The 22,336-nt window shown below is 51.2% G+C and overlaps 5 protein-coding genes across 9 annotated transcripts in view; 3 read left to right on the forward strand and 2 right to left on the reverse strand.

Annotated features, from left to right (window-relative positions):
* LOC120958944 (mucin-5AC) overlaps positions 1-22,336 on the reverse strand; it is a 59,964-nt gene that overhangs the window by 20,835 nt on the left and 16,793 nt on the right. For 4 of the 5 annotated variants that reach the window (XM_040382033.2, XM_040382035.2, XM_040382032.2 and 1 more), the window contains exons 1-2: positions 18,927-20,641; positions 3,751-4,069 (exon numbers count right to left, since the gene is read on the reverse strand). In XM_040382033.2, coding sequence (XP_040237967.2) covers positions 3,751-3,921 — 171 coding nt within the window. In that variant the 5' untranslated portion in view covers positions 3,922-4,069; positions 18,927-20,641. Of the gene's footprint in view, positions 1-3,750; positions 4,070-18,926; positions 20,642-22,336 lie in introns of those variants that run through there. The other variant, XM_049610624.1, reaches the window with a different exon arrangement.
* Positions 5,216-6,866, reverse strand: LOC120958957 (uncharacterized). The gene is made up of 2 exons (XM_040382052.2): positions 5,508-6,866; positions 5,216-5,433 (listed from the first exon to the last, which is right to left on the reverse strand). The coding sequence occupies exons 1-2, from the start codon at positions 6,777-6,779 to the stop codon at positions 5,239-5,241; spliced, it is 1,467 nt and encodes a 488-aa protein (XP_040237986.2). The 5' UTR covers positions 6,780-6,866; the 3' UTR covers positions 5,216-5,238.
* LOC120958951 (uncharacterized) lies at positions 6,984-10,249 on the forward strand. Its single transcript, XM_040382045.2, has 3 exons — positions 6,984-8,532; positions 8,617-9,876; positions 9,950-10,249. The coding sequence occupies exons 1-3, from the start codon at positions 8,446-8,448 to the stop codon at positions 10,151-10,153; spliced, it is 1,551 nt and encodes a 516-aa protein (XP_040237979.2). The 5' UTR covers positions 6,984-8,445; the 3' UTR covers positions 10,154-10,249.
* LOC125907558 (uncharacterized) lies at positions 10,376-11,360 on the forward strand. The gene is made up of 2 exons (XM_049610640.1): positions 10,376-10,538; positions 10,617-11,360. Exons 1-2 carry the CDS (start codon positions 10,497-10,499, stop codon positions 11,235-11,237), a joined length of 663 nt encoding a protein of 220 aa, XP_049466597.1. The 5' UTR covers positions 10,376-10,496; the 3' UTR covers positions 11,238-11,360.
* On the forward strand, positions 11,530-13,446 carry LOC120958952 (uncharacterized). Its single transcript, XM_040382046.2, has 3 exons — positions 11,530-11,774; positions 11,841-13,106; positions 13,177-13,446. Exons 1-3 carry the CDS (start codon positions 11,727-11,729, stop codon positions 13,372-13,374), a joined length of 1,512 nt encoding a protein of 503 aa, XP_040237980.2. The 5' UTR covers positions 11,530-11,726; the 3' UTR covers positions 13,375-13,446.

Here is a 22,336-nt window from a genome sequence, read left to right on the forward strand (position 1 = left end):
CCGCTCGTGCTTTCGTTTCGCAATCGAGCGGCAACAAATTGACAGCTAATTGACGGAATTCCGCCTTCCGAGTGGAGCCCATGCTGCAAATTTGGCAACGGTAACGGGTGTTCGGGCGTAAATTGTGCTTACATTTTGCGCGGTTCACGCTTTAAGGCACGGAATTAGCCGTGTCGCACCACCGATTACCCAAGCGAAGGGGCAAAAGTGTAATTGGCACCTGATGAAAATTAGAGCACATAGCAGCACATAGGACAGGCACAGAAAGCCATAAAACGGTGGCACCTGCACGCGGTGCCTATGCGGGGCGACAAACGTGTTGCAGCTTGGGTTGGTGACAGACAGACATACATTCTAGCACTTTCCCGGTTGTTTGATGAAAATTAGTACAAATTCATGCTCGGAGACACTTTAAAGATTGGAGCTGCGACAAAAAAGGGAAAGGAGAAATGGGGGTGGAGGAATGTCACCCTCTACACACCAACCAACCAACCGATGGAGGGTACAGATTGGAGATAATTTATCGTCTGCACGATTAAATCGATCGATGCAAGTGATTTACCGTATAATTGCTGGCAGAGCGACACACACACACACACACAAAGTTTAATTAATTACGCGACTCGTGTGCGTGCTTTTCGTGTGCCATTACCGCACCCTCCTGCCTTCCGCTTTCTGAGTGGAAAATAAACGCAAACGGCTTGTTAAGGGACACGCACACACCTCCCGGCCACCAATTACATATGCATTACGTGCAGTGGGGCAGTGCTGAGATGCTTTAAATAGATTTCTTGCACGCTGTCCTTCGACGAGGTGTAGTCGCGCTGCCTACCTATCCTTCCCATTAATCGCTGTCGATCGTCGAAGAGATCTATATTGGTGGAGAGGGCGCAGAAGGGCAACCGAGGGCACAGTACAGTGCAGTACACGACAACATTGTCAGTCCGGTGATCGTGATAAGCACTCGAAATGCTGCTACAGCTGCTACGCGGGTTCGAGATGGGAATTGTACGCGTTACACAAAGCGTTACACATGGCGTTTTGCGTGCGTAACCCCATGCGCAAGTGTGCGTGGTTTGCGGCAAGACAGGTAGCGACAGTGTGAGCGCTTGCGCGAGTAGCTAAGCTGTGTTAGCTAGGCTGTGCCGATTGTAACAGTGCAGACACGTCAACGGCTCCAAACGATGATTACTTCCTTGTGGGATATTAACCGCTGGCAAAGGGTCCCCCCCCCCTTCCATTAAACCGCGTGCGTCTTGCGCGAAAGCGTGTAACCACATTACGGCGAGGCGTACGGTGCAGAACATAACCAGTCATTATGAGGCTTGCCGCTTGCCAGCTTTTGCATACTTCCGGGCTTTCCGGGATGCCCTTTTTTGGTGCGCGATGCGAAACAAAGCGATTATGCGAATAGCGGCTTCCCCTTTGGTAGCTGAAGTAATCAGTACAATGGAGGGTTTTGATTGTTTTTTTTAGAGTTGCTCTGAAGAGTAACACATTTCAATAAACTCAACCTAATAGACTTCTACTGCTACTAATAAGCCTTGAGTATCGTTAACCACATTCAAGGTAAGGATTTTTTAACCTTCATTCGGGCACACAAAAGGATTAACCGAGAGATGCAATAAAAACCTCCACCCCGGGGATTGCAAAGGCAATCAAACCAAACATCCTCTCCGGTGGACAAAGCCAATCTGCCAGCACCTTAAAAAGGGTACGCGCACAGACACGGACCGGTACAAATTCAACTTGACTCCCAACCAACACAACCGCTTCAAGGTGGAGTGGGTTCGTTGCTTGTTCGCAACGGAATCTTTTCGCTTCCAGTACAGCGAGACAGGAAGCGCGCAGAAACACACATGACTGGTTACAATGTAGCATTGTGCCGTGTACTGTGTACCATCTCATCATGTCCTCCCTTACCTTCCATCCCATTTCTTGCAGACAACCCCCTCGCACTCGAAGCGCTCACCAGACGACCTTAATGGTTCATTTGCCGAACGTCGGCCGGCCGGGGTAAAGTTCCGTCATAAATTCCCAGATGTCTCTTTATGCCGGAGGACGCTACCCCTTCGTGGTGGCTTTGGTTTACTTTCGATACGATTGCGCGGTTTGCGGTTCCTCGGATTGCTTCGCTCTCCCGCCCGGCCGTGTCTATATACTGCGGCGCTGCGGCTCATCGCGACGTTCTTGAGCCAACTCCATCTGTGGTTTGTTGTGCAGTTGACGGGGGGAAAATAAACTCTATCGATGGCTCCCTTCCCGCTCCGCTTCCACCCTTAACAGGGCACCGCTTTCGAACAATCGATAACGCTTCTGTCCGTGACACGACACGCTGACTGCGCCGCGAACCGTCTGGCAATTGTAGGCAAATGAGTTCCAATCGATGTCTTCGCCGATAGACCGTTTTTGGGACGGCCCCAGAAGACAATGCTTCCCTCCCCTCCCCGACGCGAGTGAGCGACCGTAACCGTCGCAATATCTGTATCAAGATCAGCCACTCCAATCGTCGTCCCTCCCCAGGGGCCACCAAAAAAAGGAGGAAAACCATAATTTCGCGGACCAGAGGTTAATGCATTGGAAAACACACTCCAACTACAAGCCCATTGTTCTGGGCTGAAAAAGGGCAAGTTCATTACAAATCCCTTGGGGGTGAGTTAGTGGCCAAATGAAAAGAGAGAGAGGAGGAGGAAGGTGTCAGGAAGCGTTTTAGCTCAGACCCCACTGTCTCTCTCTTCACAAAAAGAGAGTAAAACAACATTAAACCTAAGACGAAAACATCATGTTAGCACAGCTTTAACAACAACATTTTACCACCGGCGATCCATAACTTCCCCCCCACCCCCACCCTGAGGAGAGGATTGCACTTTCCGGTTCGATGGAAGAGGGGTGCCACCGGGTTTGAACCCATTTGCTTCCCAGCCACTACACACTTACACCAAGGCAGACTTTCTCTTTCGCCGAAGCAAAACAAAACAACAAAACACTCACTCACACAGGGTGGCCTAAAGGGTGGCCAATTGTTTCAGCGCACTGTGGCGTTGAAAATAAACGGTTTAACATCGTAATTTGCGAGTTGCGAGGAATGAGTATGGTTTTCTTTTTCTTTTTTTTTTGCTGCCGTGCCCTGAAGCTGAAACGGACTTTGGACTTTGGCACCATCGTTTTGCGATCGAGATGCACTGCTTTAGCACACTTTCTTGCACACTTGCACAGCGATTCCGGGATGGGATTGTTAAGAGTGTGAATTGGTGGTCTCAGTAATGGCGAATGCATATCTTACTTCTCAAGGAAGGAAACATCTGCCCTGAGAATGAGGCACAGTGAGATACATTTGCTTTAGTGAAAGGTCTTAGACTTTCAAATTGCAGCTTTTTTGCAAAGAAAAAAAAACCCCGTAGAACATGCGCTACAGTTTTCCATTTCCACGTGTGGCTGTGTCCATTTTCGTCCGCTTGGACTCATTCCCAGTGGACCGCGAGCTTCTCGGCCTGTGCTGGCGAAAACTGGAACAATCCATCAACGCCAACACGCGTCCAAAGGTGACATACCCCCCGTCATCCACACACAGTAAGAGAGAAAGAGAGGGAGAGAGAGAGGGGGACAGACCCGACAGGGATGGGAGAAAAACTGTCGCATCCCGGAATGCTGCGTCGTCTCCCGGGTGGATGCTTGGCGAAAAAAAAAAACAAAACCACCGTTAGGTGCGAAAAGATGATGCTCCCGAAAGGCACGGCGGCCCTCCCTTACCTTGCCGTAGCTGTTGAGTGGCCCGTTTACCCAGCGGTCCGCCTCGAGCCGGCCCGTCAGCAGGGCGCCCGTATTTGGATCGACATGTTGCCACTCGCGCACCTCGCGCTGGAATGGTGCCCGCGTCGCCGTCGTCGTGCCGGTCCCGGTTGCCAGCGACGCCACTTCCATGCTGGTGCTGCTGCTGCTGTCTGTCTGTGAGGGTCCGGTGTTTGGGGAGAGGTTTTTCCCGATCTCGACGACGTTCGTGTTCCAATTTACAGGCGGCGCGCGAGATACTGCTGTTCTCCTATCCGGATCAGGATCGACGTTTTGGGTTCTGAAAAAGGGCAAAGAGAAGACAAACACGGTGGCCGGTGAATTTATATTGTCAGGATGGATTGGACGAACCTAACCGCAATGTTCGCAAAAAGGGGAAATAAATGCAATAAATAAACACACTCTCCTCTCCCAGAGACAGCAGAGTGTAAATCTGTGCGAAAAGAAGATGGGACCGTGGGGCGAGTGGGATGCAACCCAGTGGGGGAAGAGTTTGTCGCGCCAGAATGAGATCTTCTACCGTACCCGCACTGGACGCACATTATCGCAGATCAGCAATCAGTTTAAGGAAGACTTGCCCAACGAAATACAACGAACAGCGAACAGGCACATCCATAAAAGGGACGTGTGCACGGAACGGTTTCAAATACGGCCACCGGTAAACGGGTTCGTCGCTTGCTGCGCACCGCAAGATGTCTTTCGTTCGTTCGTGCGCGCAAAACCCATAAGGAACGCGCAGTTTGGCGCTGTCGTGGACGGCACTTGACACGCACGCAAGTTCAATGCCGCCGTAAAGCCGTCATCGCGGGTGATCACGGCTTGTTCCGAGACGATGGTGGTGTGCCATTCCAAAGGTGTCCGGCCCGGCTATCACACCTCCGAGACAGGAGGACGTGGTAGATCTGTTACGTGCCGCTCTGATCGTGCCTTCTGTAATGCATACTCCTTATTAATTACCTTTGTTTGCTCTGCACTTGCGTTTAGGGCGTTTCTTTCACCATTTTCAAAGTGTTTTTGTGGGGAAAAAGAATCCAAACCCGAACGCACAATCAGCTGACCGAAACAAACGCTTTGGCGAATCTCTTTTAACAACTGTTGCTGAATGCTCTTTGTTTAACACTCTCCCAACCAATTCCACCAATCCAGGCGCTCGGTGGGTTTGCCTCTCTAATCACTAACGCAATTCAAATTTCAATCGCTTCCGCGCTCATGAGAAATGAACATTCAATTAGTGTTTGTCTGTTTGGCCGTTTTATCTTTACCCATTCAGGTCCATCTTATCTTGGTCCCAGCTTTTCCCAACGAGAAAGTAGGCTCGCCTTTTCGTAGTGCTTCCCGGTTTCTCACAGACCCTTTCCATGCGCCCGCAAGGGACTGCCCTGGACACTTTACAATGCGAATAAGAAAACACTTAAGAGATATGGTTTTTATTTACTCATTCATTGCCATCTATCTGCCAGTTACGAGACAGTTTCGGTACTTTTCGGTCGTCGCTTCCACCAAATGCTCCACATCCGCTCGAACGGCTCGCGTGCAAAGGTCGTACCGTTCGCGCAAGGCAACCATCTCCTCACCGAGGAAGGTATCGAACGCGTTCATCCGGGCTTGATTCTGCATGACAATGCCTTCTAGCTGTCCTACGTACTATAGGGACGATAAAATCATCGAATTAGACAACGTTTTTTGGCTGAACAAGCTCCTACAACGACTTAACCCACCTCCGCCGTACAGTTGGCCGAACCCTGCGTGCAGACCGACTGTGCCTGATTGCCGTACACCGCTCCATTGCGCCACTGCTCGAGGAAAGCGGTATTGGCGGACGAGAAGTATCCGATCGTGCGTGCGTCCATCTGGTAGCAGACGGAGAGCCGTGTCGGTGCGTACGATCCCTGCCGGAAGTCACCGATGTAGCGCTGAAGGCACCGTTCGGCATTGCTACTGTCGCTGGCCGTTGCCTCATCGATAAGGGCAGCCGTGCCGACAAATAGGCCCTTCCCAATCGCATCGCCTGCGGACGTAACCGACTCCGTGTACTGGGTGGCCAGTTCGTGCAGCAACTCTCGGGTGCGCTGATTGTGCGCCAAGCCTTGCGCTTCCAGCTGCTCCAGGAAGCTGCGCACCTTCGCCCCGGACGTCTCATCGTTAAGCCGCCCGAGCAGGGCGGTGTAACCGTCACGCACCTGACGCACTGTTCCATTGCACTGCTGCTCCATCTGGTGGGCGGTATCGGCGAACGTTCGGTTCGCGATCGTCACGCTACTCGCCAGATCCTGCTGCGCGTTCTGGACGCTGGTGTTGGTGGACGCTTCGTACCCGATGATGGTGGTGCGATCCTTGGCAACGGCACCGTACGCCGCCGCAATATTGGCCAGAGCGGAATTGATTTGCTGTACCGGAGCGGTCACCGACTTTACGATAGTTGGCGTGATGAGCGACGAGATGTTACCAGCACCGTACGGAGCTTCGGACGACCGGGCCATTTGAACCGTTTCGGCAAACGTTGGCCAGCTCGCAGCCAGTGTTTCCAGCTCCAGCGCAATCGTGCTCACGTTGGCGACGAACGCACTGAACACGTTCGGGCGTACGACTCCCTCCAGCGTCCGGAGCTTGTTGGCCGCTTGCTCCAGCGCCAAAATCGTTGGCTGCACAGTGGCCTGCAGCTCGTCGGTCAACGTCCGGAACGCATCGCTACCGTTCGCTCCAAAGCTCGCTGCCACGTGGCCCAACACTTTGTTCAGTGGGCTGGTGAGGTTCGTCGCCACCTCGTACAATACCGTCGTGGCGCCGCTACGGTCAAGGTTCGCTTCGTACTTGAGCAGACTGGCGTTTGCCTTTACGACGGCCACTAGCCCCGATCCGATACCGCCCCGGAAGCTCGGCTCAAATCCGGGCACACTGTAAGAAAGTCCAAAGTCGCCAGCCCCTTGGCACTGTGCGCCAAGCAACACAACACACCCAGCTACCAGCAACCAAGCAGTCGAGCGTGCCATTTTTCTCCCGATCTCTGTCACTGACCGTCTGTCACGCACCGAAAATCTCACCACACTGATTGAGCGATCACGGGCCAAACTTCTTGCGAGTCCATCAGAAGACGTTCTCCAAAAAAAACCAACATCAACGACGAAACCAGCTCTTCTTGTAGCCTCTTTTTCTACCCAACGGCCGAATGGCTCTGTGTTGCTCGTTCTCGCATTCTACGTCTTCTCCAAGCTCGATCAACGAACGGTACTTTTACAACACGCGATGTGGTGGCCAACTTTCTCCACGTTCTGTCTCGAGTCCGGAGCACCGAGAGAGCACCAAGATACGCTCCCCGCATTATCTGGCGAGGAAGATGGTACGGCAACGATGGAGCGAATAATACAATCACGGCAACCGACGACACCGCAGCCCGAAATTCAAACAAAACCCGCTCGAATCTACCGCTAGAACACGGTCCATTACCGGCTGGTGACCTATTTTGATTATTGATGCGCTTTAATTATACACTCCACTGCCAAAGACACTGCCTGTAGGAGGTAGGTTCCGAACGACACGCAGGAAATTAAAGCAAGCAACCAGAACGAGAAAACTGTGTAATGTCACACACGAGATGGGATGAAATGAGCCTCTCAAGAACTGGAGTTGTTGTGTGCTCTCCTGCTGAGATGTTGGTCCCCCCAAAAAACCGAAATAAAGATCCAAAACTTCCATCCAGGTACTCCGCGCGGACCGGTCGGTCTTCCGGTGTCATTTCAGCTCGTGCTCTGATGTCATCCAATGGAACGTAGCCGCTTCGAAAAAACGTTTGCTCCCATTAGAATCTCCTCCAGTGCGTCATTTGTTTGGCTAAGTTATTGGAACCGAAAAACCGATGCCATTTCATCGTTTGGCGCTCTTCTTGGGGAGAGTCTCGAATTTGGAGCCGTTTATTTTGGTTGGGTGCTTCCACTGTGGCAGCATACTAGAGATCCGCCTAATAGGTCCCGCCACCGTGCCGCCGGTTTTACCATATTGGGAACTTATTGCTTCGCTTCCAGCGCAAACCGCGAACTCCAAAAACTCGAAAGAGACGCTCACCCCAGATAACTATATATCGTTCGCGGGAGATCTGCGAGACCGGGAGGCGATCGGTATCTTCATGGCGATCGGCCGGGATGATAAAATCTTATTAGCATCGCTTTATTTGTTTCATCGCTCCAATTGGTGGCAGCGAACGACGAATGCGACTATTAAGCGGGGAACGAAGTATTCCAGTTTTTTGTGCTATGTGTTGCGCTTCTAAGGCGTGTGGGATTGAGTGCATGATCATAATACGGCTGCCATAATCTGCATTTCACGTTTCATCCAGCAAAGCAAAACAGAAAAAGAAACTAACCTTTTTGTAATAAAATCTCATCAATCAACTGCAGAAACGGACGATGGGCGATATAAATAAAACGACCGACTGCCCTGCTACGCTTCGAAAGCCTACAGCCAGCCCAAATGTGTGGCGATATTTGCACAGTTGGCACCGCGTTTCACGCGCCCATTCTTCGCAACTGACTGGTTATCGATCCAGACATTCGCGATTCACAGAATAGCGTTTGTACACAAACCGTCTCCCGTACTGCGACGCGTACATTGCACATTGGGATGGGGCACTGGCTCTTAAAAAACGTCCATTTCCTTTAGTACATGCCACTGCTCCGCACACACAACATGCTGCATCCTCGCAGGTCCTGCGCTTTCAAAGCGATCCTTTTCTGCTGGCTGTTTCTCGGTGTTAGTATCCACAGCAATGCACTATAATAGTGATAGTTAATCATTGTTTTCACCCACCACCAAAAAATCCCCCCACAATTGCAGGTCGGGCGAGCGGACCCCCTACCGGACTTTGCCATCAATGCCGTGATATCGGGCAGCAGCACCGTTTCGTCGATTGCGCTCGAAACGAAAGCCTTTTTTGTGGATGTGGCCGGCCCGACGGTACTGCTGCAGTCAGGCTACACCCGTATCGAACGCGCCCTGGCAGCACTGACCAGCATCGCCGGGCAGCTGTCGACGACCGGCGTTACCCTTACGCAGGCAATATCCACCATGTCGCTCAACAAAAACGGCCCCATCGCAACCTATTTCGATCCGATCAGCGCGGCGATCACGAAGCTGCAACGGCTCATCACCACCGATCTGACCGGGCAGCTGACCAACCTTACCGCCGAGATCGACCACTACGTGAAGGACAATTTTTTGGACAGCTTCAAAGCGCTGGGACCGACGCTGGTCACACTGTCGCAAGCGGTGACCAACCTGCGGACGGCCGTCACCAGTGCCCGGGCCGCCTCCGGTACCGCCGTGACCGTGTCGCCCAATGACGTGAAGAAGTTCGTTACGACGCGCGTCATATCCGACATCACCAACGGCGTCCGGTTGCTGCGCACGAACGTGCCGATTCTGGTGTACATCGTCAAGTCCACGCTCAGCTCGTTCCAGTCGGCGGACCAGTACCTGGTCGGGCTGGTCCAGGAGGCGATGCAGCGCGAACAGGACGTGATCGCGCTCGGCGTCAGCAACACGGCCGATGTGAACGCTTCCGTCACGACGGTGACGCAAAGCTTGACCACCGAACTGAACGGCCCGTACAGCAGGCTTACCCAGCTGTACCGGACCAAGCTGCAGGTGACCGTGGAAGCGAATGCCACCTTCAAAGCCATGGTCGATGGATGGCTGAACGATACGGCACCGCTGTTCGATAATGTGGATATTGGTGGCAAGCTCGAAACCATCTACTCCACGTACGTCCAGCAAGTGCTGGCGCTCGACGACGATCTGGCCGCCTTTTACGGCTCCAGCATGTGCAGTCTGGTGTACCATCTGCTGCAATCGCTCATCGAAAACGGTCCCTACGCACAGTTCTGCTTCAGCAAGTACGGCCAAAAGGTGTTCAACTTTTTCGTCCTGCACGCTACCGACGTCGAGGACTGCTATCGGTTGCAGATGACCCGGCTGGATAAGCTGGTGCCCGCGCTGCTCAACATCGTCAAGCTGATGGTGCACGACATTGACGATTTTGCCGTGCATGTCGAGCGCTGCACTCAGTTCAAGAACCTGCAGAACTGTGTCCCCTACGTAAGTATTGTTGTCACCTCTCAGTTTCAATCTGTCTCCTCCAACTGTCTCACCCGTCACCCTTCATCCACAGCTGGGAGCGGAGTACAAAACGCTCCTCGGATACACGGCCAAAAAGCGGGACTACCTGTACCGGCTGGCGACGAAGGAAACCAACGGCAGCTACTATCGGCTGGCTGGATGCTACCACAATGGCGAGCATATTATGCTGCTCAATGCCGAGGAGATGAAGATCGAAATCGATAAATGTAAACTTAATGGACCGACAGTTGTGTAGAGGTAGTAACATTAAAATTGACATGCAAAAACAAACATCTTTCAACTTCCAACATTATTTCTTTGGAAAGATAGACTTTTCTTCTATTTTTTTTACTATCCACTCAATATAATGATGTAACACGGCAGACTCTTTTCGGTGAAATGGTGTTGTTTGTTCAGCTGTTTTGATCGCAGCCTGTTTCTGAGTGGATTCAGCTGTTAGCGCAGTCGGTGGTATTAATGTAGCTTTAAGCAGTCTACTCTGGGAGACCCATCCCGTGCGACACTTTATCAAACAAGTGTCTCATTCCCCTAGAGGTTGCCTGCCCCCCGCTGGTGAACTAATTTCGACGACCTTCAGCATGAGAATTTGCACCATTTTTGCAGCACTGCTCACCCTGCAGGTTAGTAGCTTGTAGTTGCATACAAATCTTTCGCGAATAAAGCGCCACCACTACTGCTGTGTCCGGCATTCTTTACAGTCGGTGGCTTATGGTCGCCCGCGGGCGGACTTTGGCATTGCGCAGAGCGTGCCGAACAGTGGCAAAGTGCTCGAACGGGCGCTCGAGGCGCTGCAATCGTTCAGCGACCTGGACAATGGCGGCACCGTCAACATCAAGTCGGGCTACGAGCTGCTCATCCAGGTCGCCAATATGGTCACCTCGATCGCCACCAAACTGTCCCACACCGGTACCGCCCTCATGGACACGATTGTGACGCTGGCCAACGACGAGGCAGGACCCGTAGCGGGTGTGTTCGGTCAAGTGAACGCTGCCCTGGCCGAACTGGAGCAGCTGATCAACGGCGGTCTGAAGGTGGAACTGAGCACACTCGACAGTAGATTGGGCCCGGCGCTTGGCAACCAGTTCCGGGATGGGTTCCGGGGCATTACCACGGCGCTGAAGAAATTGTCAACCGTGCTGGCCGAACTGCAGGCGGCCATTGAGGCCGCCCAGAAGGCAGCGGGCGGTGGACCGGTGACGGCGCTGCATGTCCGAACCTTCGTTCCGATTACACTGACCAACCGGCTGCTGACCGCGCTGGCTCAGCTGCGCTCGGCCCTGCCGGTGGTTTCGTTTGTGATCAAGCGAACGGTGGGCTGACTTCGTTCAGTGACTGCCGCAACACTTGTCTAATAAATCGAACCGCAGCAAACAAACACAACAAGCTTTATATTCTAACGCCACTGTCACGCCGTGTGTGGGCTACACCACTGCATCGGAGTGCGGAATGACATGTTAGCCCGGTGTGTCAGTGGCAGATTTTTGTTTTTATTTTGAGAAATATTTGCACAGTTTATGACAAAACATGTAGCATCTTTCTCCAACAATCCGCAGCTGGACGGATGCTTTCCTCGCGAAAAACACACCCGCCAGTCGATGGCGATGGTTGCAAAACAGCTCGACAAGAATTTAGGCTGAGGTTAGGGCGTCGCACGTTTGCACAGCTGGTAGGCGATCCGAACACGGCCTCACGGTCTCGACCACGCGGCGGGTGAATATTTTGCAACTTTAGTTGCAGCGAGTCGACACGTTGGAGGAGTTCCAACTCTGGAAGGTGTTTTTGGAAGGCAAGCAGACCCGCGGTCAGTGATGGGAACCATCTGTGCATTGGTGTTGTCGCTCCTGTGCATTCTACAGGCAAGTGTAGCTCAGTTCAGTTTTCTCGTCATCTCTGCTCTAATCTCTCAAACCATTCGTTTGTAGAATGTCACCGGACGACCCGATTTTGGACTGAAAGGAGAAGTTGTGGGCAGCATTTTTGTAGCAAACAGGTCCACTGCCCTATCCGTCGGCATTGGAACGCTCAGTGACTATAAAATCCTGCTCGGCTCACAGTACCAGGTGCTTTACGGTATGCGCGATGCGTTCTATTCCGTCGCCGATAACTTCACGAAACCTGGAGCGGAGATAACGGACCAGCTGGCCTACCTAGCGAGCAACCGTTCGGTTCTGGTGGACTTCCAGACTACCCTCGCGGCCATAGCCAGCCTGCAAACCGTGCTCACTACCGGCTACACGCAAGAGTACGTCACGCTGCAGCCTCGTAACCAATCGTTCATAACCGACCGGCTGACGGACAGCTTCGCCTACATCAACCAAACGTTGGTACAGCTGGACAAAACGCTACGCCAGCTCCAAACGACGGCGGCCAAAGCCCAGCAAGAGGCAGGCAGCAACGGACAAACAATTGATATGAAGATAGTACGGGAATTCATTAGTCCACGGCTGATAAACACACTGCTGAACACCGTCGATCGATTACCGGGTGCCATCTCGCCCCTCATCTACTCCGTGCACAGTCCGTTGGCGAAGCTCGATAAAGCGGATTCGTACATCAGCACGGCCAAGGGTGACATTGAATCGGCCCTGCTGCAAGCGCACCAAGAGGTGGTCAACTTTAACGGCCAGATACGCCAGCTCAAGCAGGAAACGAACGATGTGATAGCCACGATTTCCACCGCCTACCGAGACCAGCAGACACTGTCCGTCGATCTACTGCCGAAGCTGAAGGCCTCCATCAACTACCAGTACGAGCTGAAGATGGCGCTGGATACGTTTGTTGACGTCGCGTCAGTTCCCTCGATCGAGGAGAAAACGGGACTGCTGAATCAAACCATTGCGTATTACGTGTCCAACTCGACCACGTACGATGACGATCTGGTGACCGTGTACGGCGATCGGATCTGCCCGGCGATGCGGGCCGTCGTGCAGGTCCTGATCGCGAGCGGACCGTACGCGGCCTACTGCTACAGCAAATACTCACACCGCGTGGTGGATCTGGCGATCCACAACTTCTACGACATCGGCGAGTGCTACCAGCTCGAGCTGAACCGGCTCTACTCGGTCAGCCGGCTCATCTCGAACCTGATCAGCCTGGCGACGTTCAACTTTGCCGATCTGTTCGACAATCTTAGCGTTTGCGCTGCCATACAGCCCTGCCCGGGTGATTGCGATCCTTGCGTTGACACGGTAAGCGTTAGCTGACGTTCGATGGTGGAATAATGTAGATAACTACAAATCGTTTTGCTTTCGATTCCAGCTCGGAAGGTTCCTCGACACATTGGCACTCCTGATGGAGGAGAAGTACGACCTGATACTGCAGATCGTGCCGTACGAGGCGAAGGCAAGCCTACAGCGGGTCAAATCTTGTACCGCGTTCAGCAAGTACAAGCTGATTGCCGATGCGCACGATCTAATCAAGGAGGTGTACGATTGTGAGGTGAAGGGATATAAATAGTAAAATAGTACATATCATTCACGAGTTGTAAAAATAAAAGCATACAAATAGTTTTGTAGAAACTAAGATCACAGCACTGAAATCGAGTCCACTTAGTTTTGGCAAACAAAAAAGAGAATGGCAACCGACAGCTAGCCAAACGTTCATTCTTCCGCTAGATGCCCAGCATATACAAATGTTAACATTCGATCCGCTTTTCTGCATATTCAACACGCCTCAAATTTGCATATGCAAAATTCGCGAAAGGTGTTAATTGATCGCAAAACTGTCAAACGAGCATGATACGGCCACCAGTTCTGGGACATTCTCGGTCGATAGTTTCGAAATTCAGATCGAAGTATATAATTTGCACCCATTTTGAAATGACTTGGTTAAAATATCATAGTGACCTTGTCCAACCTTCGTCTCGATCGGTGGTGACTTGATCTTTTTCTTTGCCCGTTTTATTACCGTGTAAATTCCAATGTGACACCCTCTCGAGAGCGTAAGTGAAAGCCTTGGACAGCAATTTCTCCCCTGATTAACTCAAGGACCATCGGCTGTCCCGTCATCGGCCACACTTCAATTGCCAATAAAACCTTCAACCTTCAATCCTCAAGCGCGAAAGACCTCCGCCAAAGGGAGACTCCTCACTGAGTCATCTCTGCTCTGCTAGAAACTCTCGATCATGACTCGGAGCTGGCAATCCCCAATCTGACAACTAGTTTCTTTTTGGGGTAAGTGAGTGAGTAATGTAAAGTGCTACTCAACACGAACTCAACGGCACACATCACGGAGCGGCGGTGGACTTTGCGGCAAACGGCACCACAGGCAGCAACCTGCTAAATATGGCTAATCACGAGCGTGCGCGATCCAAAAATTGTTGATTGATTGTCACCGCGTCGCCGAAATATTAGTCTCCAAAATAGGGTCCTAGCATTTTTTTTATGGTTTTCTTTCACAGCCTGATGGGACCGAGCGACATTTCCGTCAGCCCGTTGGCAAGGGGCAACAGTCCGAAGGCCGATCAGCATGTCGTCGATGATCGAGTGACGTTCATCATGTTTTATCGCATCGTGAAGGTGAATCAAACAATTTACATTTCCGTTGTTTTTTTTTCTTTCGTACATTGAGAGAAAGAAGAGAGAAGGATAGAGAGAGAGAGAGAGAGAGAGAGAGAGAGAGTGAGATTTGCTGTCGAAGATTGAATGATTCAAGCATTCAAAAAAAACCCGATTTTCGTCAGTTGACAGGCTGAGATAACCGGTGCGTCCACCAAATTTTTATGCAGCCGTGTAACTTAATCCTCCCTCGAAATGTACACCCAATCGCCGGCGCCATGTTGGCAAGGGAGCAGAGTTCCACTTCTAAGAAAGCGCTCTCCTTCCTCCTTTTCATGGACAGTAGCGTGAGTTTAGGGGAGGCCCAAACGGAAGCTACGGGGAACCTTTCCAAACGTGCACTCCTTAGTTCTCTGAACTGCTCCACCCTTGCGGCGGACGACGGGGGTAAGAATCAAAGCAGCCAACCAACACCTTCACCGCCTGCCGGTTCGTGAAAGCTCAAATTTCACGTCAACTGGCGTGCAGTGCGATGCAACGCGGCGTGGAAAACACGCCGTCTGCATCGAATCGATCATTTTCAAGCTCAATTAAATCCGGTCCAGCCAGGCGGAACGGGGAGTAACACCGAAAGACATTCGAAACAAAAAAAAAACGCCCGTTGCGATGGCCCGGGCATGATAATGATCATTATTCGAGGAATCGGTCGAAAACGCTGCCGAAGAGAGTGTGCATAATAATCGAAAGTGGACGCAGTGCAATGCGCAGTGCAATGCGTACAGTTTTGCAACGTTTCACACCATAGCGGAACGTACATTTAAATTTAGATAAACTTGCAGAAAAAGGTTCCCCGCTTATGCACCCACAACGAACGCAACCACAAAGTGTGAGTGAGAACCTGCTGCTACGTGTTAAACAACAGTTTATTAAATAATGCCATAAACAACATCACATGTCGCAAGCTAATTTTGGTATCGTCTTTCCCTTTCAACCCCGTGTAACCACCCTGTTACCACCCCTTCATGGCTATTATTTTTACAAAAGCGATACACGCTTCTTCGTTTCTTCCTCCTAGCTGCCACACACGTGCCTAATCTGGCCATCGGAATCAGTTCCTAATCCGTGCGACAACCTGTTCGCAAAAAACAAAACCAAAACCAAACCGAGCCACTTTAATCCTTGTCAGTATGTCAAAAACCATTCAAGTTGCAAAAATAAAACTGGGCGGTTGTTGTGGTGCACAAAAAAACAAGCAGTCAAGGATTCGGGAAGGTTGAAGTGCCGAAACTTTTGCACAACCTGTCGACATTCGAACAACGCACCGGACAGGCGATGGAGAAAACTTCAAACCATCACACACACACACAGTGCTGACATTTTGAACTTTGCCATCGGAACGCTGAAAGGTTCGTCGCTTTTTCATGCGAGTCTTTTGTTTTGCGCTCCAGGCACTGCGGATTCTGCAGTGCGCTTGTGCAATCGCCGAACAGGATGCAGCTCGGATCGGGTCGAGAGGATGATAGGCGTGTGTAAGCACTCAAAAGCAGCCGTCATCGTTGCTGCGAGCAAACGATCTCACCGAGAAGCACATGGGGAGCTAATGAAGATATGCGTTTTGGTTTTTATCAACCGGCGTCGACAGCTATAAATCATTCCACGTCTCGGGAAGGAGATTCGGGCCTGGAGCGGGCACCGCTCCATCTCACAAACGTTTGACGTGGGGATGAAGTATCCCATATTTGGGGGCTGCCAGCTTAAGTGGCTGCTAACACTAGCAGGGAGGATGATATCAGGCAAAGCTTTTAACCGGCAGAGGAGCCTGGGACGGGTTTTGAACGGGGCAGTTGGAGAGAAATGTAATGAACACTAATCTGTCCGAGTCTGTTCGCTCATCGTAACCGAAGTTCAAGGGCAGCTAAAATCGAAACCGAAACGATCGTATCGCCGTTCGGTAAGCTGATATTTCGAATTGCTTACACCCAAACGCAAACCACGCAATATCGATCAGACTCACATTTCAGCTTTCATGGCATTGACCCATCCATGCTATGTAGCCACCGGCAATACCAAAAACCATGCTGTTTGATGGATGAGATGAGGGGTGCACGCGTGCTTAACCCGAAACCTTTTTGCCCAACTGGTGCCCAACGAGCTAGCCTCTGCGCGGTGTCTTCGCAGCATGCTGAGTGTAAAACATAGCAAAAACAAAAAAATACATCACGAAACATACACACACACACAGATGTGCGTTTGGTGACACAATTCCAACAACAAAAGCGCACACACCCACGGACCGGGCCACCTTTTGCGTAAACAAAACCCCATGGCGCACCAGAAGAATTAGTCATTTCCTGCGCGGTTCGTCGTGTCTGAAATGCTTGCGCTATCATCGATATTGAGAAGGAGGGCAGAAGAAGAAGAAGAAAAAGAAGCGATCTCAAACAAAGCGTGTTATGTGATCTCGCCCGTCCGATCTAGCAAGCAGACACGAAAAGAGAGCAACGATTAAAGCAGAAAGCTCGCTCCGTGCTACTTTGGAGTGAGACGGCATACAGCATCCCCCTTCACTCCATCAACAATACAAGGGGAAAGAGGGGGAGTTGCAATTTTATGCTGCCGGTGTTCGATTGATCGAGATTTCACTTTCGGCGTCGACGTCGTTTGATCATCAATCTAGTCGGGCCGATTCAATATTTATTGTCTTGACCCATTTTCTTGCAGAGCGATCTCCACCGCTCCCGGGAGGGAAAACACTGCCGACACGGCGCCACCGAGCGCAGTGAAAATGAAACACCGGAAGGGTAAGTGATTTATTTGCCCAAGCAGAACTAGGTCAGCCGGGCGGGAAAGTTGATGCTCATCCTATGATGAGTTTACCATGCTAATAAGCCACCGCCACAGGGTTCGTCGTCTGCTTCATCGGGGCTATAATTAAAGACTCGCGTCCTTTTGCCGAGCGTCAGCCAGTTTAGAGACGGGCGGAGGGTTTATTAATCACACCCATCTGTCGGCATAAATCTTGGTGTCCCTGGTTCTCCCTCTGCTCTGCTCTTCTCCAGCCACAACACATTTGCACAAAGCGTATGCCCTATAAACAAAATTCCAATGGGTTGTTTTCTTGCCGGCGTCTCTAACGCACACACGATCGTAATCGTTGGTGTTGCTGTTTCTTTGATTAATCGATAAACATTAGTTGGCCGTAAGTTTTATGCCCGTTGGGTGCTAATTTTATTCTACACCGATATGGAAAGTTTCCAACGCCTTTTTCTTTTTGGTCAACGGCACTCGGCTACTTAAGAATTCAATCGGTCAGCATAAACAAAATAAGAAACATTTCGAACCTGTGCTGCTGCTTCTCGTCGTCTTCACAGGCAGCGCTTCTTCAGGTGTCATAATTGATACAGTCCTTATTGGGAAGGTGGCCACAACGATGACACACACACACGCACGCTGGATTAACGCCGGCCAGACGGCAGCAGTGCCATTAAGATATTAAACTCGCGCGCTGCTCACGTACCTCGTTCAACACCCCCTCCCGAAGGAGGAGAAGGGCGTACGTGAGGGTACCACCACTTTGGTTTGGCAACATTTGACGTCGCCCAGAAACATTGTCGCCATCATTGCGGTGTTGGGTTTTGCTATTTTTAAAAACAATTTTACGGAAGCCGCAAACAAAGTCGCAACTTGAACAAATGTTTTCCCGCTGCCCGCAAAAGGAAGGCGGACGATTGGTAAGTGCCCCGTACACCACACCATGTTGATCCTCTTCCCATTGTTGGGGTGTAGTGTGGACAGATGGGGGCTACGCACAAACAAAAAAACTGGACCAGAGAGTATCATGAATCTAGCCTAAACTGCTCATCGGAGCGATCGAATGGGACGTGACAGGTCGTGTTTACTTTTCAAAACAGAAAAAGACGCAACAAAAACAAGGCAGAGTGAAACACACAGTGACAGATGTCAAAATGGAAGTGAGCAAACAGTAACGCTGCAATGATGTGACACAAATTCTGGTACTCCCTGGCTTTTTTTCTTGTCCTCCCTTCCCAGTATTAGAAATCTTTAATTACACAGCAAAGAGAAGAAGAAGAAAAAACCTACACCAAGCAATCCCTAGATCACTCTAGAGACCGCTCGTGGACCACCTTTCCTTCGCATGGTCGGGCCAAGTTTCCCAATTTGGCCACAAACTCCCACCCAACCGGATCCGTGTGCGAGCGCGCAACACACTAAGGAGAGAGAGAGGGCAGGCGACGAACCCCGGGCGAAAAATCTTGCCCTCACGTTCTACGCTGGTGCGCGCGGGCTTAGAAGAATTTACCACGGTCCATTGCGTCCTATTCTTGGGATCTCACCCTCAGCCCCTCAGCTATCGCTCCAGCACATCCCACACCGAGCGGTAGGCAAATGCTGTTGTGCTCTACCGTGTGCTACCGTGGTTATTTTGAAGCCAGAGCTATAGCTCCCTCTCAGTGAAAGAGTTTTATATTTCAACTTGGGGCAAATATTTACCTTTTTATCAAGATGACGCACCACCAGGCACCAAGATGGAACGATGGATCAGGCTACTTCGGCTTCGGTTCGTTTGGTACGGTCAATTTCAAATTTTCCGGTAGCAGCAGCCGCGGGGGCGAGTGTTTCCGGGATGTTCCGGCCAACCCTTCCTCCGGTTTGATGGGGGGGGGGCGAAATTTTCCACCCCTCGATATTTGGGGCTCACGCACGTCGCGGAACGATACGCACACTAACCTCACAAACTAACACACACGAACACACACACACAGACACTTTGCTTTTCCGTTTGTAAGTAAATACCTTTTTTCCGGTTTTCGAATTCGACTTCCAGCTGGCTGGCTGTGCGGGGTTTCAGCTCGAGTTGGCAAGAGATGTGTCTGTGGTGACTCTCTTCACGTCTCGATTCTGAGTTTGCTGTAGCAGTTGATTCGCGCCTACTTTGATTTATCGATTCCACTCACTCACTTCTTCGACTCACTTTGGGCGGGGAATACACACAGGCACACAAACCGTACCACACGCACACACACAATCTAATGCACACACAGACACAGAGTAGGCTAAGCTACAATAGCAACAACAACAACCACACCGGTGCGCTGGTTCCACACTGTTAAATAGTTGCCGTTTAATTGTACAAAAAGCTTGAACTCTTGAGCAGCAACGCCAACGTCCTCTCGGTGGCCCACCACCGGTGAATTAAGATGACAGATGGCGTACGAGGGTGTCCCGTCTTGTGGGCTGTTTTCTTCTTCACCTACGAGCTGGGTCCGCGGTGCGGTACACTTTCATCTAGTAACCTTGATCTGTTTTGGGGTTTTGTTGCCGCCACCCGGTGGTTGATTTGGTTTCGCGTCTTTTCCGCCACCTTTGCTCCAGAAACTGAGGCGCCAGGTGAGTACCAACAGGGTGTTTGGCTCGTTGACAAGGGCCTGGATTCCAGTGACTCCTCCACTCCAAACACGCCGGACACTCAAGATTTGAAGGCTCAAGTGAGGGGTCACTTTACACGTCTTCAGCTTCGTTTTCTGCGCAAGCAGCGCGTCGGGTTTAATGTGTGTGTGTGCTCTATTTACGGCGTGCCTTAAGCCGTGCGAATAATGAATACAGCAGACAGTTCGTGCGCACAGTTGGGCACGGTGCTTCTTGCCTTCTTCCTTTCCCGCGCAAACGTTGCGCCGGGTGAAAGAACTGTTACTTGCCCTCGAGTGATTCGCGAATATCTGCTGCTGCTGCTGCTGCTGCTTCGGCTGTTTCCCGGCCTCTTCCCAGTTAGGCTGTGCAGATAAAAGTCGGTGCAAAAAGAAGCGTATTTTTTTCTCTAGAGCGTCCACGTCCTTTGCAGTGGCCACCTGGTTGTGCCAGGAGATCGCGTTGGACGTCTTAAGCTTTGCAGGAGTGCGATTGTAAGCCACCTGGGCGAATATTAGTTTTGTAAGAAAGACAAACTCTTCGCGAGAGTATAACTTTTTGACTTGTTTTTTTTTTTGCCGTGCGTTTTGGGATGCACGTGCGATGGGCGCGACTTGTGCGCGAGCACTTTTCCTTCCTCTTCTTCGCTTTGCTTGCTTTGGCCGCGGCACAAATTCGCGGCACCAAACACTGCGGCGCGTTCGGAAGCACGTTTACGCACGGGAGACACGGCACAACCTGCCCTGACGTCTACGATTTCACGTCCGTTCGGGTTGCACGCCAACGCGATACTGAAGCTGCCCCGGGCCGGTTTGCGGGCTTCGCGCGAGCCGTCTCTTCTAGTGCGCGAGTGAGCGGGCGCGCGCGCGCCCGAGCGCGTTCGTTCGCTCGCGTCAAGAAAAAACAGAGCTTTGCAGCGGCCCTTGAGGGACGGTGAAGGTGCGGTGCGGCAGCCGGCCCAGGTGTGTGGCACTGTTGTGTGTTTCCTGCGCCAAGCGGGGAGACTGCATGCAACAGCAGCAGCAGCAGCGTTCGACGACCGGACGGACGCATTCGACGGCAACGCTCTTGCGCTCTTCGTGGTCATGGACTCGGTGACTCGTGGGGCGTTCGCTCCGAGCGTCGATTGTGTCGATTGTGTGTGATTTTCTTTTCCCTGCGCATGTTGGGTAGGGGGTTTTGTTAGCAGAGGTATGGATTTGTTGGGGCCGCCTCGGTACGATTGCCCATCTTGTGTGGTGGTGCGATTTTGTGAACAAGTATTGGAGTTGGAAGATGTCGGAGAGGTATAATTTAATGTAGAAAAAGCATTTATGTAGAGTAAAAGTAATCTGAATGTTGTTGAAAGTCCATAACAAAGAAGTACTTCATTTGTATCATGACTGTAGATACCTTAAAGGTATCTTCAAAGTTATTGGAACGTGACCAAAACCACAAAAACGTTTCCACTCACTAGATCATAATGCAAGATCTTCCTCCAAGACTTTGCAGACCTCCAGGGAGATTGAATGGGTTATCTCTTCGGGGCGAAGAGCCCGATTTCACGTTCACTCTTTTGCAGCTGCCCGGATCGGATCGAGTCCTCGCAAGATCAACCGTGCATCTGCTCCAGCCAGAACGTTGTTCAGCTGAGGCTCTAAGCCGGGCGTAAAAGCAGTCGCGACTAGAAAGCATACTCGTCCCGCTCGGCTTATGTTACAGCTTTCTTTCCCTTCGCCTTCAGTTTACCAAAAAAACCTTTGCCAAAACGATGATGCAAAAAACAATCCACAACGATCGTGAGCATACGCTTGGTGCCTTGGACCGAACCGGTTGCAGCGAAAGCCAGAACAGCGCTCCAAGAACGCTCTCCAACAGCTCAACAAAAACCTCCAAACCTCCAACGGGAAGCTCTAAAAGCTCAAGCTTACTCCCAGATGCAGCTGGCCTGGCCTGGGACCCGTGGATGCGTGGGAGAGAGGATAAGATAGTTCCCTTGTTCCCATTCCCATCCCTTCCCCCATTCTCGGCAACTCTTCCCCGGGCTTTGCGATAACTCTCGCTCGACCAAAGAATCCAAAGGCTTTTTAGCAAACAGCCATGAACCCATTGGCGTTGAAGGGTTCGCCTACACAAGCCAAGTTGAGGTTCATCGACGAGTTGTAAATCGAAACCGCGAGAAGGCATAGAAGAGAGCGCGAAAGAGGGAGACGCACAAGATCACCAGACGACAGTTACGACGACGTCGGCGTAAACACTTGCGTAAACGCTTCGAAAACGCATTTTCGATGCCATTCAATGGAGATGATGTGGGGGGAAACTCTGAGCTTCACTGCGGCACAACTGCAATTGCAGCTATTGTGACAGGGCGTAGAACTTTTGTATGAATCAGTTGTATGCTCCTATGTCTTAAAAAAATAACAAAAAAGAAATAAGGATTTTAAGAGAAAATTGCTTTCGACAAGACATTTCACAGCGTTTCGTGACTGCGGCATTAGGTCCATCAAACACACTGT

This window comes from Anopheles coluzzii, chromosome 3 (genome assembly GCF_943734685.1).
Source record: "Anopheles coluzzii chromosome 3, AcolN3, whole genome shotgun sequence".
In the NCBI taxonomy this organism is placed as follows: domain Eukaryota; kingdom Metazoa; phylum Arthropoda; class Insecta; order Diptera; family Culicidae; genus Anopheles; species Anopheles coluzzii.